Genomic DNA, 12,923 nt, shown 5'->3' on the forward strand with positions numbered 1-12,923 from the left:
CCTCTCTCCTCTAGTCAGAGACATGCACCGCATTTCAATTACAGCTGTGCCGACAGCCTCATGACGAGAGCGACACAAAGACTCTTCCTTTGGCTCTGACGGCTCCAGAGCAATGCAACCCCCCCCCCCCCCCACACACACACACACACAACCACACACACACACACACACACACACAACCCTGCAACCTGACGGGGCGTCACTGGGCTCCAGCTTATTCACAGATTCTGCTTTTGACTGCGAGAGGGGAAAAAGAGCTTGAGGTTTATTTCATCCCGTGTGTGTGTGTTTGTGTGGGTGTTTGTGTGTCTTACGTACAGTACAGTGTGGGTCCATGCACGAGGGGGAGGAGTCTCTCTTACTGTTCTGCAGTGATGTATCCTTCCTCCTGCGGGACGCACTGCACGCCCGCCACCTCCACGTTGCCCTCCAGCTCAGAGAAGGACAGGCCGAGGTTCAGGCCCTGGATGGTGACCAGCGTGCCGCCCTCCAGCGGCCCGGCCACCGGACTCACCTGCCAAGGAGGACAGGAGCGTTTACGGCGACGTCATTGGCTGTTTGCAACCAGAAGTGACAGAAGAGGGCGGAGCTAATTCAGCCTGAATGCTGGATCGGACATTTCTAGGCAACTAATAATGTTTCATGACATCAAAAACCCCCCACAGGCAACAACCTGTCAATCACAAGGTAGCCCCGCCCCAAAGCGTACAAGGCAATGCCGTGGCATCAACCTGTCAATCACAAGGTAGCCCCGCCCCAAAGCGTACAAGGCAACGCCGTGGCATCAACCTGTCAATCACAAGGTAGCCCCGCCCTAAAGCGTTGATTGTTGATTCTCCTCTTATCCACTAAGTGAACATCACGCTGTGTTGAAAAAGGTTTGCAGCTCTTCGGCGTTGGCTTCACTTTTTAAATAACACCTCAGATTGTCCCACATTGGAGAGAAATTATAATTAAATGTAATTAGTTACAGTATTAGTAGAGACTCACATGGTTTAAAATGGGTTTTTCCCAACGCAAGATATTGTAATTCTGGGGAAAATCCAGTTCTGTAAAAGTCCTGGTTAGAAATACGACTGAAGATTTATTGCGTTTCCTCAAAGGATCGACTGTTAGCGACTTCAGATTTAAAACACTGGCTAATAAAATGTATACATGTCAAAAGGACCAACAACCAACACAACCTAGACGTTCAGATGCGACTGGGCTTCCTTCAGATTCTCAATTATTTAGATTTGTTGAAGAATCCACATGACCTGAATCTCGGCAGACACACTTCCCACTGCGTGATCTCTGTCAACACAAAGTAGATTTACCTTAAATCCCACGCTGACAGCTTTTTATTTCTTCTCAAAAAACCTTGAAATCCACCGCAAATCAACACAAACTTTACTGAATAAATGCAGCGAACAACAAAACCCTCAGAGAACCCCATCGACAAAGTCCCAGCGGGGAACCTTTGGACCTGCAGAGCAGAACGAGAGCAACGGGGGCAACCGGAGCAACGGGGGCAACGCTGCTCTGCAGCTCCTTCAGAAACACTAATCATGTGACGGGACATCAAAGGCTCGCGGCCCTTTGAAGTGGAGGAGCGCTGCGCCTCCTTCAGGAGGACGAGCAGGAGTTTGTGACTTAAAGGATCCGTCAGCGCTCTGAACGCCGTCGAGCGGCTTCAAGGCGTTCGGCCGGCGTGGATGAAGTGAGAGGTAGTTTCAGGTAAACAGGCTCTTGGTTGTTGGCCACGGATAAAAGTGTTTGTTGTTGATATCAACGCCACGAGTCGTCTCGCTGTGTAGTTTCCGGACACTTTAAACTATGAATAGTTGTGTTTAGAGGTTGCATGTGGGGATTGTATAATATTCCAGCCCTAATTGATATGTTTAACTTGACACCCAACATGTTTTCTTCTTGATTGGTACCTAGAAAACGGGTCCGACAGGTGACTCGGCTAAAGGAACTCGCGTCCCACAATCTGAACACTCCACACACATTAAAGTCCGGCGTCTGGATGGGATGCACTGACCTCGGTGATGCGTGGGTTGGTGCACTTGACGTTCCTGGCAGAGAGGTCCAGCCAGCGGCTGGCGTAGGGGGAGATGGGCGGGCAGTGCTGCCTCATGGTGCAGCGGCCCTCGCCGCCGCACCAGCCGCACTGGAACTTCCTCTCGGCCCGCAGACACATGCCGCAGCTGTCCCGCTGGGCGCCGCACTTGTAGAGGTGCACTGTGGGACGACGCGCACGGGTTAAAACGGCGCCGTTCGTTCGCCGACAGCTTATGAATCAGAACGCCAGCCGTGGAAAAAAAAAAGCGCCGGCGGGGAGTCGAGCGAAACATTCGATTAAGTCCAACTGATTCTTAAAACAGCAGGTATTTATCGCCAATTCCGGAAAGAAAAAATAAATAAACGTCTGCCTGCAACCACGGAGAGTCAACTTGAGAATTCAATTAAATTCATGAAGAAGCGCGTTTGTTTAAATTCTTTCCTCCAAGTATTAAGGGAAAAGATGGCGAGGTAATCCAATAAACCTTTCTTTGAAGTCTGCCTCCTCCATCCTCTCCGCTGTAAGCGTCCTGTATTCATGTAAAGCAACTTGCCTGCGCGATGACGAGGCTTGTTAAAATTCATGGCCATCCATGTTGCACATCCTTGGCGACGAGGAATGCATTTAACGCACAACCCCGCGATGAAAAAACTGACAAACGCCTTTCACTCGTGTGACGATGGAGAGGAAAGAAGCGCAGCCCGACAGCAAATACGAAGCTTCACCCTTCACCCCGCCGGCTGCACGAGTGATCGGCTGCTTTTTTGATAACGCTCCTCAGCTATTGTGAACTTTCTCTCAAGGCCCGTCGGGAGCCTTGAAGTGGTCTCTACGACCCATCTATCCTGCCGCGAGCGAGTGCTTTACACTTCTCTGGTGATGGACGGGCAGAGGCACCTTTAATCTTCTCGGGATTGTCGATGATGAAATTGCCGTTCCACACGATGGAGAGGTCCACTGCCAGGTCGCTGATCTTCACCCCCTCGTACAAGTACTGAAAAGCAGAGACGCAGAGGGAGTTTGCGGTTAAGTGGATCCAGAGAGAGAGAAAGAGAGAAAGGCAAAGTCAGATAGAGGATAAAATGAAAAAGAAACAGCGCCAGAGTGGAGGAAAAAGAGAGAATGAAAGGCCAGGAGAGGGACGAGGCTTTTAACCAGCTGTCATTTCTGCCATGGCTGCCTGCTCCTCTCCTCTCTGACATGTAAACCCCGGCTGTGGCGGCCAATCATCCACATCTGAGGAAAATGGCCTTTTCATTCACTGTCACAGAGCGCCATGTATGCTGCGCTCTGCATGGAAATTTTAGCCCGTGATCTTCCTCCTGTTTTCATCCCAAAACCTCTGACTCTCTGTCCCGTTTCCCCCTCGGTGAACGAGACTCGCTCGTGTTGAATTCAGGGCGGCCATCTTTTTTTTTCTTCACATTCGTACTGTACATATATTTGTGTCGCCCTCTCCCGCCCCGCCGCTCTCCTTTCCCCTCAAATGCATCGCACCTTTTTACGTCATCACTCTCTCTTTCCCTCTCCTCTGTGCTCAACGCGGCATGCACCATGCACCATGCACCATGCACCATGCACCGCTACGCAGCGTCCGCGGCCGCCCGCCTCGTTCGGCGGCTGCGAGAGCGCCTTGGAGGTCGTACCGAGCTGTTCTGGCACTGCACGCTGGTGCTGTTGAAGCGCAGCGCCGTGACGCGGTGGACGGCGCCCTGCACCCGCACCACGCACTCGTAGCCCCGCTGGCCCGACTGCGGCTGCGGGAGGTTGCGGGCTCTCAGCGTGATGGGTCGCACCTCGCCGGCCGGCAGCAGGATTTCCCCCGAGTGAAGCAGCTGAGGGCAATCCTGTGAAGCAGCAGCAAACACACACATGACTCACAGGAAGAGGACTCATGCTGTCCCAGGCCGTGATATTACCCATGCATAAAAGATAAAGAGTGTTTTTAATAACTAGATTCTCCTTCTAATGTATCTAGTTATCAATTTTTAGTTTGTATCATCCCGTCAATGCACGTAATCTGTATTCATACATGTGGATGTTTTATATTAACATGAAGGACTGCAGGGATTAACGGGGAAAATGAATTGCTAATCTGATTATATTAATGCTACATACATGTTACACTTTTCACTACACTACTAAACATGAATTCATCCATCATAATATTATTTTCCCGATTAGCCCATTCAGCAATATTTAGCCGGCCTAACAGCAAGGCTCAGCTTCCACTTTGATCGAGATGAAATATCTCAGCAACTGATAAATGGATTGTCATGAAATTTGACAGGCGCATGCATGACACCCAGAGGATGAACCCTGCTGACTTTGGTGACTCTGTGATCTTTTGTCTTGGACCAGCGCCAGGTCAAAGTTGACTTTTACCTAGTAAAATATTAAAACATGCTACATGATGGACTGGAACAAACGTTTGCAAAGATATTCAAAGTTGCAAGAAGATGAATCCCAGAGGATGTTTCCTCAATGAGAGGTTTTTTTTCTCCATTTGACTTTGACATTTTTTGTCCTACATGAAAATCTGTCGTAGTCGTGATGACGCTCTGACTTTCATGAGCTTAAAAATGTGATCTTGTGCGGTACTTTGGTTCATTGTGGTCGTTGCTGTGAGCGCGACAACTTTTAGCTCAAATAAACATTGTGCCTCTAAAAACAACTGCCAGCAAGAATATAGACCAGCGGTCCTCAAACTGTGGGGCGCGACCCTCTAGTGGGGCGCGGAGGTATTACAGGTGGGGTTAAGAGTCCTTTATTAATCCCACAGTGGGGGGATTATTCTCTGCATGTCATCATCCTCAGTAATGAAGCAGCTTTGTGCTGCTGTGAAGCTCTGGGGCTTCAGTGCCTTGCTCAAGGACACTTCAACATGAAACTATGGGCAGAAAACAGGGATCCAACCGGCGTCCTTGATAATCTTTATGACAAATATGAGGGGTTTTTTTGCACATATTTGACTTTATTTGCATAGTTTTGACAAAGTGATTGCTCATGTTATTAGTTGTTGTCAGATGGAGCGATCTGGTTCACTTGAAAGGGATTTACATTTTCTTTAATCTATTCATTAAAAAAGCAAAGATGGAGGAGTCTCAACAAGTTGGACCATTTTGTTCCATGTTGTTGAACATTTTGCTTCCTTAAAGTGGAGACAGAAACAGTTTGAGGATACACTCTTAATATTTGTATATTTAAATCACTGATTGTGCCTCTTAAGGTGAAGCCATCACACGGTGATGAGGCGCTCCTGCAGGTGAACCGGGATGAACTCTTTGTGTTAACAGAACTGCTTCGTACCTGTGAGGCGTTGACTCGGCCCTCCTGGAAGGAGCAGCTGCTCGGGTCGTGCGTGCACAGGTTGCGGTATTTACACCAGTGGCAGCGAAAGGTGCTGTTGACACAGGACAGACACCTGCCGGGACACATGAACCACATCACTGCATGCACAAATATCTATTTTACATTTTTCTCTCGCATATTGAATTGCGCTCCATTTACATCGTAAAAAAAAAGACGGTTTATCCCTTTTTTTATTCCCCTACTCATAACCCACATCTTCCTCTCCTGGGTGAAGATGATTGAAAAGAGACGGATGAAGGATTACAGCCGTCAGCTCGATTCATCACGTCAGTGTGTTTCACTGAAAGATCAGATGTCCCCATTCTCTCTGCAGACAGCGATGAATGTGGTCTTCTTTTTATCAGGGATGACGATAAATGACCTGAGGTAAGAAGTCTTGTCACTTAAAGCACTCTCAAGCAATTTACAGTCAAAAGGTGTCGTATGAAAAGGAGTTCAGCGCCTGCAGCGTCTGAGCTTCTCACTTCATTATTCATTGAGGGTTTTTTTGCTGTTTTTTTTGGACTGCAATGAAAAGCTGTGCAGGATGCACCCGTCCGGCTCTGGGTTGCACACAAGAGCCAGAATGCAAAGCGACCAGTGGATCTCTGATGGGGAGACTCGCGTCGCATCTTTTGGCTCGGACGTATGGAGGTAGATTTGTGTTTTTTTTTACCCGAGCATATTTCTAGTTTGAAAGTAAATTATCTCCATCTTTGTTCAAAAAAAGTTCTCTCAAAAAAAAAGTTGTCTAAAAAAAGTGCTCTCAAAAAAAAGTTTAAAAAAAAATTGCACTAAAAAAAAAGTTCTTTCCAAAAATATTTCTCTCCAAAAAAAAAATTGTTCTACAAAAAAAAAGTTTTCTAAAAAATAAGGTTCCCTAAAAAAAAATGCTTTAAAAAAATTACTCTAAAAAAATTGCTCTAAAAAAAATGTTAAAAAAATAAAGTTCTTTCAACAAAAAAAAATTGCTCTAAAAAAAAAAACGCTTGATTGAGAGCAAAGTTTATTTTTTTTTTTAAAGAACTTTTTTGAATGGAGAGCAAAGATTTGGAGATAATTTACTTACAAACTAGAAATTTGCTTATGTAAAAAAATACACAAATCTACCTCCGTAGGATGCGGCAAACGGCAGCCAGCGGTCGGCCTGGATTAAAGCTGCGCTGAACCCTGTCGGACCAGATTTAATCTCATTTTGTTCAGCTGATTGTGAGACAACTTTTGGTTTGGAGGACCGAGCAGTGAGGAGATGATGCTGCACCAAACGGATCAATTGGAGAGCAGAAGATTGAACATGTCCTTTGTCCTGCTGTGTTTAACGGAGGCAGGTGTGCAGAAAACACACATCCGAGCGCTATCGAAGTCTCGTTCTCCTGACATCGGTCATGCAACGAGATGAAACCATGAAGACGCTATAAAACCAGGAGCAGCGCTCCGATACTGCGGCTCACAGCGAGCTACAAATGCCAATAAATGTAGCGCAGCACCATTAAATTTTGATATTAATTAGCTGCCCAGGGCCAGTATGGACATAAAAATGTGTGTGTGTGTGTGTGTGTGTGTGTGAGAAAGACATTTGAGGGGTTGGGTATTAATAGAAGTGGACTGGCAGGGAGCTGCAAACACTGGATAATTAATTATGGAGGTTTATGTGATGCTGAGATGGTGGGGGAGGTGGAGGAAGAGGAGCCGGGCGAAGAGTGTGTTTGATTTGAAATATTTATCACAGGAGTTCACGGGGTCGGCCGGCAGCTAATGGACGCCGTGCTGTTGGTGGTCGATGGGACGAGCGCTCCGACTGTTTCCCTCTAATGGCTTAACACGTTTATATTAGTTATATCGGGGCGTTCGTGCTGCAGTCAAAGAGCATTTTGAAAAAAAAAATGACGGTGAGAGTCTTTTCAAGCAACTCGGATGTTTTGTTCAGCTTTGAAAACTTGTGAAGTTGCTGATTTGCAGGCACCTTTTCAGAGCTGACAAAACGCCGCTAATTGGCGTTCATCCTAATAGGATCCACCTTCTGCAGCAGCGCTGCTGCTCGTCAGCTGCACAGCTGACATCAGCACGACGGCTCATCCAGAAATTCATATCGGCAACGACCAAGCAGATGAGTATTTAAATAAAGTCCTCGTTAATTGACATTATTTCTCATCTGCCCTCAAGGCACCGGAGCACAGCTACAAATAGCATACATGCTTAAGGTGCAAAAACAATTGATATCACAGTTTTTATTTGTGTTTTAAGCCGTAAGCAGCGAGCCGGAGTCCAAGCTAAAGGGCCGAGGAGAATGCATCTTGTTGATCTGAATGAAACCTGACAGATAAATTGAACACTGAGGTTATCTAACAGCCCGATCTTAAGTAGCGCTGTGAGCATCAGGACATCGTTGCCCTCAATCTAGTGGCGCTCCTCCTCCTATTGAACCGATCGGAGAGGAGGAAGAGGGGGGAGGAGGAGGAGAGACAGCCGGACTCACGTCTGATGGGTGCTGCAGTTGTAGAACTTCACCTCGGTGCTGGCGACCATCTGACCCGTCTCCTTTGAGTTCAGACGAAGCTCCACGCCAGCCCAGTCTGAGAGGAAGAGGAAGAGATGAAGAGAGGGAACACCGTGAGTAAAAGGATAGAGAGGGAATTAAAATGATGAGAGAGAGACGAAGGGTGAAAGAACAGAGACAACAAGCGAGAAGAGGAGGTCAAAATGAAAAAAATAAAAAAGAGTGAATACTTTTATCGCTCCTCTGTAAAGAGCCACCTGGCGTCTGCAGCTGTCTTGAGAACAAACTTCACTCGTAGACTTCAATTGAAGGATTACTGTACGCTCTGAGAAAATCCTGCTGCTGCTCGGTACTTAGGAAACGCTTTGGACCAACACAAAATGCAAGGTGGTCCATCTGAAAGGAAAGCTGGTGTGTGTGTGTGGAGTATTGAAGTTCTTGACCCGGCGTTGGGCGTCTGAGCTCACCTTGTCCTTCTGGTATCTGAGGGACCTCCTTCCCCGCCGGCGACAGACACATGACCCTGTTCCCGTTGACGTGGCCGTCCACTCGGGCCTGCCGGCCGAACGAGCAGCTGATTCCGGCCGAGAGGTCCGGCACGTTGTTCACCTCCAGCAGAAGCTTCGGAGAAACGCACAGGGCCAAGATTTTAATGGACCGGACTCGTGTCGGTGCAAGTGCCGACAGCGCCGGCTGCAGCTTGTTATTTCAGGGTGATGGTAGGAATAATAGGCCGACAGCGTGGGCGGCAGGTGGAGGTTTAAGGAGACGAACAGCCCAGTTGAGTCCACAATATGTTCAGAAAGCAACTTGATGTTGGACACAGCTGAGCAGCTCGTTGTTTTCCTCTGTGCAAAGATAACAAACTCTGCACCTCTTTAACCCGTTAAACTCTGGAACCATGTTGTCTCCAGACCTTTCCCTGTTTGAGTCGTTGTACGAACCCCAAATTAATTACAATACTTGTGTTTATTGTATGTATTGTTCAGCAAAGTCTTGGGAAAAATGGTAACTATGAACATCCAGCATGATATGAGCCAGATTCCCCAAAAAAGCCTCCTGGAGCGTCAATAAGACAACTTTTTGTAAAGATTAGGACCTAAAGAATCAGAACCTGCAACAACAATCACAATAAAACAAAGTCTTGTCCTGTTAGGAAGAAGTTTCAGTCAAGAATAACTGTGTTGTTTGGTTAAAAAATGGAAAAATTACATATTTTATGCCAAAAGATTGTCTGAACGGGGCATGCTGGGTATTAAAATGGGAGCGGGAGGATTTTCGCACACAGTTTCCAAAAGGTTAAACTCATTGATCAACACGTTAACTCGTGGTTTATCCATCTGTACAGATATGAAGACACTTCTGTACAAAGGCCAAACTGTAAAAACAAACAAAAAAACCTGCTGAATTGACAAAAGTTGCTGCTCCTGACCGAGAAATAGTCCGACCTAAAGGTCGACCCTCTTTGTAAGACCACGATCAACAACAAGGAGACACAAGACGTTGATTAGCGAGCTCCAGAGGTGCTTACAGTCCAGGTTTGCTGCGTTTCAGACGGAGCCAGCGCAGCCGCTTCCCCTGTATGACTGTGGCAAAGCTAAGCGCTAAGCTAAGCTAATTGTCTGTTGGCTCCAGCAGCATATTTAACACCAGAGTGGTATTAATCATCTAAATTCTTGGCAAGGTGGCAAATAAGTGCACTTCCCAAAACGTCAAACTATCCCCTGGAGATAATCCTCAGTACTGTACTCCTCTGTCGCTTGGCTACTGTACAGAAACAGTCGCGTTAAGCTTTTAGGTGACGAGAATCTACCTTTTGGCAGATGACATCGTAAACAACTCCACCCCCCCCCCCCCCAGCATTTGTCTCTCATCCCACAGAAGATGTATTAAAACCACGATAAATAGATTGAGTGTCCTAGAGGGAGGACTTCCCTTTCATCCCTCTCTCTCTTTCTCTCTCTCCATCTCCGCCTCTCACAAATCTAATCTGCTCGACCAGGCGTGCGCTCGCTGTACATGTGGCGGCTGCACAAGAGGCTACTCTCAGTGATTGCTCGTAAACATTGTGCGACGGAGCGGCGAGCGGCGAGCGGCGGGACGATGGGCGGACTCACGGGGACGCCGTGCGCCGACACGGCGATGCTGTCCGGGTGAGCGATGACCTTCACGCAGCGGTCAATGTCGGTGGCGAAGCGGAAGGTTTCCTCCGCCCGCAGACACCGATCCCTCCTGGAGCACCTGTGGAGCGAGAGGGACGCGTTAGTAGATTAATACAAACATATTGATAGATGTATGGATAGTTTCTGGATTGAATCGGTCCGGCGGTCCGCCTTTACGCCGACGACTTGCATGTATCGCCATGAAAGTTTCACGTTTTCTGTTTAGAGTGAAATGCCCCGACGACTATTGGTTTGGTGCTTTATTGGTACATGAGGGTCGACTTGGTTTGCAGGAATACAAACAGTAGAAAAACTGCACAAGAACAACAAGGCGTCCATCTTGAGGTACGTTCACACAGACAACCAGACAAACGAGATAAAAGTACTCAGAGCTCTACTGGACGGATTGTGAGTTCAGTCTCTGGATGAATTTAAATCATCTTCAGGGACTTTTCTTCCAGCGCCGTCGTCAAGTGAAACTTTCAGTTTCAGACAAAATACTAAACTAAACTAATCGTGCTAATTAGCAAATGTTAGCACGCTGATGCTAAATCGAGACGATAAGCACGATGAACTTTACACAATTCAAGTTACTGTGAGGAACTTTTAATTGCGAACTGGTTATGAAAGTGTCTTTATGATTACTGATGATCCGATATGACCTACATAAGTAAACAAGGAAGATTAGTTCTTCTTAAAGCTTGTCGTCGGTGCATGAAACCAGACATAAGAGCGCCAAAATCACAAACTTAAAGTTCCTCCCCGTCGCTTTAAACATTAGCTTGTTAGCATGCACTTAGCCACAAGTATAGCAATGTCCATGTGTAGATTTGTTCCCTTTATATTCCTCCAGGGCACATTAACACACATTAACACACATTAACACACATTAACACACATTAACAGTCGAATAGGCAATCAAACGTAAGAATTTGGATAATCTTCTCAGAGAGAAGTTGTGGCGATGGAAAGGATTTATAAAACTTTGAATAATTTGTCCACTTGTAGAAGCGGGGATTTGTTGTGTAGATTGTTTTTAATGCGGTCGCATCGGTGCTGATCTCTTCGAGAGAGGCGTCGGTGTCTGCAGGCGCCGATAGTGACGTCACAAAAGAACCAGAACCTCCTGAGCCGTTGAGAGTTGAATCGTAATGGAAACACTCTGAGAGCGTTTTGGCTGAACGCCGCCGCCTCTTCCTTTCAACAGCGTGACGTGCACAGCGAGGGGAGGCGACGCTTCACGCGCTCTCAGACGCCGCCGAGGGGGCGGAGCCTCCTGAGAGGCCTCGGCTGTAATTACAACACAATAAAAGGAGAAATAATGCGCGATGGAAACGCGGCGGCAGCTGCTGCCGGCTCGGCTCCTTCAGGAGACGCTTCACCTCCTGACCGCCCGTCAGCTGAAGGGCCTCCGACGGCTTTCATCTCAGGCGCTCTTTCATCGCCTTTTATTTTGCTCCCCTTTTTAGTCGCCGCGTTTTTGTCTGATGGAGCCATTTGTTCCCTTTTTCCCCCCCAAACACACTCCGTCACGTGGGTGCTCGCTGTGCCGAGGGCGGGGAAGTGAGACCCTGAAAGGGGGCCGACATGAAACTCTGTGAGTCATTCAGACTGTAAAAAACAAAAAAGAGCCCAATCAGGATTTATTGGACAGAAAAATAAAGTATCCTCGTTCTGCAATGTGAGGGATCATGATTCACTTTGTGTTCCTCAGGGAGCAGCAGTCTATCTGTTCACTGATAAGTGCACGGCATTAATTCAAATAAACAGCGTAATGAGACTCGCAGACAAAGTCGTCGCTCTGTGGGGATAAAAGGAAAAACTACTGTTTAGTTTAATGAGGTAATTTAGATTAAGACAAAACATCATTTATTTTTTTCTCCTCTCACTTCACTGACACTTTGATAACACCGAAAGCTGCAATTTAAGTAACGCTGATCATCGGCGAGATGTTGCTCGCTGAGATGCAGACGTCATGTGATGGAGGAGGAAGAGGAGGAGGAGGAGGAGGGGGAGGGGGGTAAATCCCCAGCTGAGGTCAGTGACTAACGCCGCCGCTGTTTGAGAAACACGGCGCTTTAATCTCCCGGATCCCTTTTGCTCCATATCGAAGGTATTATGCTAAGCTAACCTGGGGGTCAGATAATTAAGATGGAGGAGATGAGCTCGCTCCGTCAGGTCCAAAAATGTCCCCCCGGGTGCAGGTGGAGGCGTGGCTTGTGCGGCTAATCCGTCTCTCTCGCCGCCGCTAACGCCGGTGGTTAAATCTGCGGCGGAGGGATCGCGCCGCGAGCGCGTGTCTCTGTTGCATAAACCACGTCACATGACCACGCGCTCGCTCTCGCTTAGAGCTTCCTGCAAGCTGTTTGTTCCACACAGTGATGTTTTTGGGGGGTTTTAATCCCTCGTCTGTGTGTGTGTGTGTGTCTGTGTGTGTGTGTGAGTGTGTGTGACAGACTCACATGTTGTGCAGGACACACCAGCCGCAGTGCGGGTCACCTGAGCTCAGGCACTCGGCGCAGGTGCCGTGCTGCTCGCAGGCCTCCACGGGCACCTGAGCCACCTGGACGGGAGCATGAAGGAGGGTTAAACACACACACACACACACACACACACACACACACACACACACACACAGGACGCAGACACAGTAACACAACAAAGACACACTGCACATGTTCTCCACGCAGCGCTTGCTTCTACACAAAGTTTCGTCTGTGAATGTTCGGTTATGAATCCAGTGGCAGACAAATTTAATTTACTGAGCATCAAGACGGACTTTTTATTTATTAGTTTTCAGTGCGACGTTTTCACTGGAAACCTGAGAATAAAGCAAAGACCAGGAAGTCCAGATCCTGACCCGAAGGCA

General features: G+C 47.6%; 1 protein-coding gene across 1 annotated transcript in view; it reads right to left on the reverse strand.

Annotated features, from left to right (window-relative positions):
• LOC137798840 (plexin-A2-like) overlaps nt 1-12,923 on the reverse strand; it is a 76,618-nt gene that overhangs the window by 26,205 nt on the left and 37,490 nt on the right. Inside the window, exons 5-13 of the mRNA XM_068595838.1 lie at nt 12,517-12,617; nt 10,010-10,133; nt 8,360-8,513; nt 7,872-7,968; nt 5,354-5,468; nt 3,691-3,891; nt 2,942-3,038; nt 2,024-2,223; nt 363-514 (exon numbers count right to left, since the gene is read on the reverse strand). Of these exons, the coding sequence (XP_068451939.1) occupies nt 363-514; nt 2,024-2,223; nt 2,942-3,038; nt 3,691-3,891; nt 5,354-5,468; nt 7,872-7,968; nt 8,360-8,513; nt 10,010-10,133; nt 12,517-12,617 (1,241 nt within the window). The remainder of the gene's footprint in view (nt 1-362; nt 515-2,023; nt 2,224-2,941; nt 3,039-3,690; nt 3,892-5,353; nt 5,469-7,871; nt 7,969-8,359; nt 8,514-10,009; nt 10,134-12,516; nt 12,618-12,923) is intronic.

The sequence above is a fragment of the Clinocottus analis genome, unplaced genomic scaffold (genome assembly GCF_023055335.1).
Source record: "Clinocottus analis isolate CAN_PGR_092001 unplaced genomic scaffold, fCliAna1.0.p SCAF_32, whole genome shotgun sequence".
In the NCBI taxonomy this organism is placed as follows: domain Eukaryota; kingdom Metazoa; phylum Chordata; class Actinopteri; order Perciformes; family Cottidae; genus Clinocottus; species Clinocottus analis.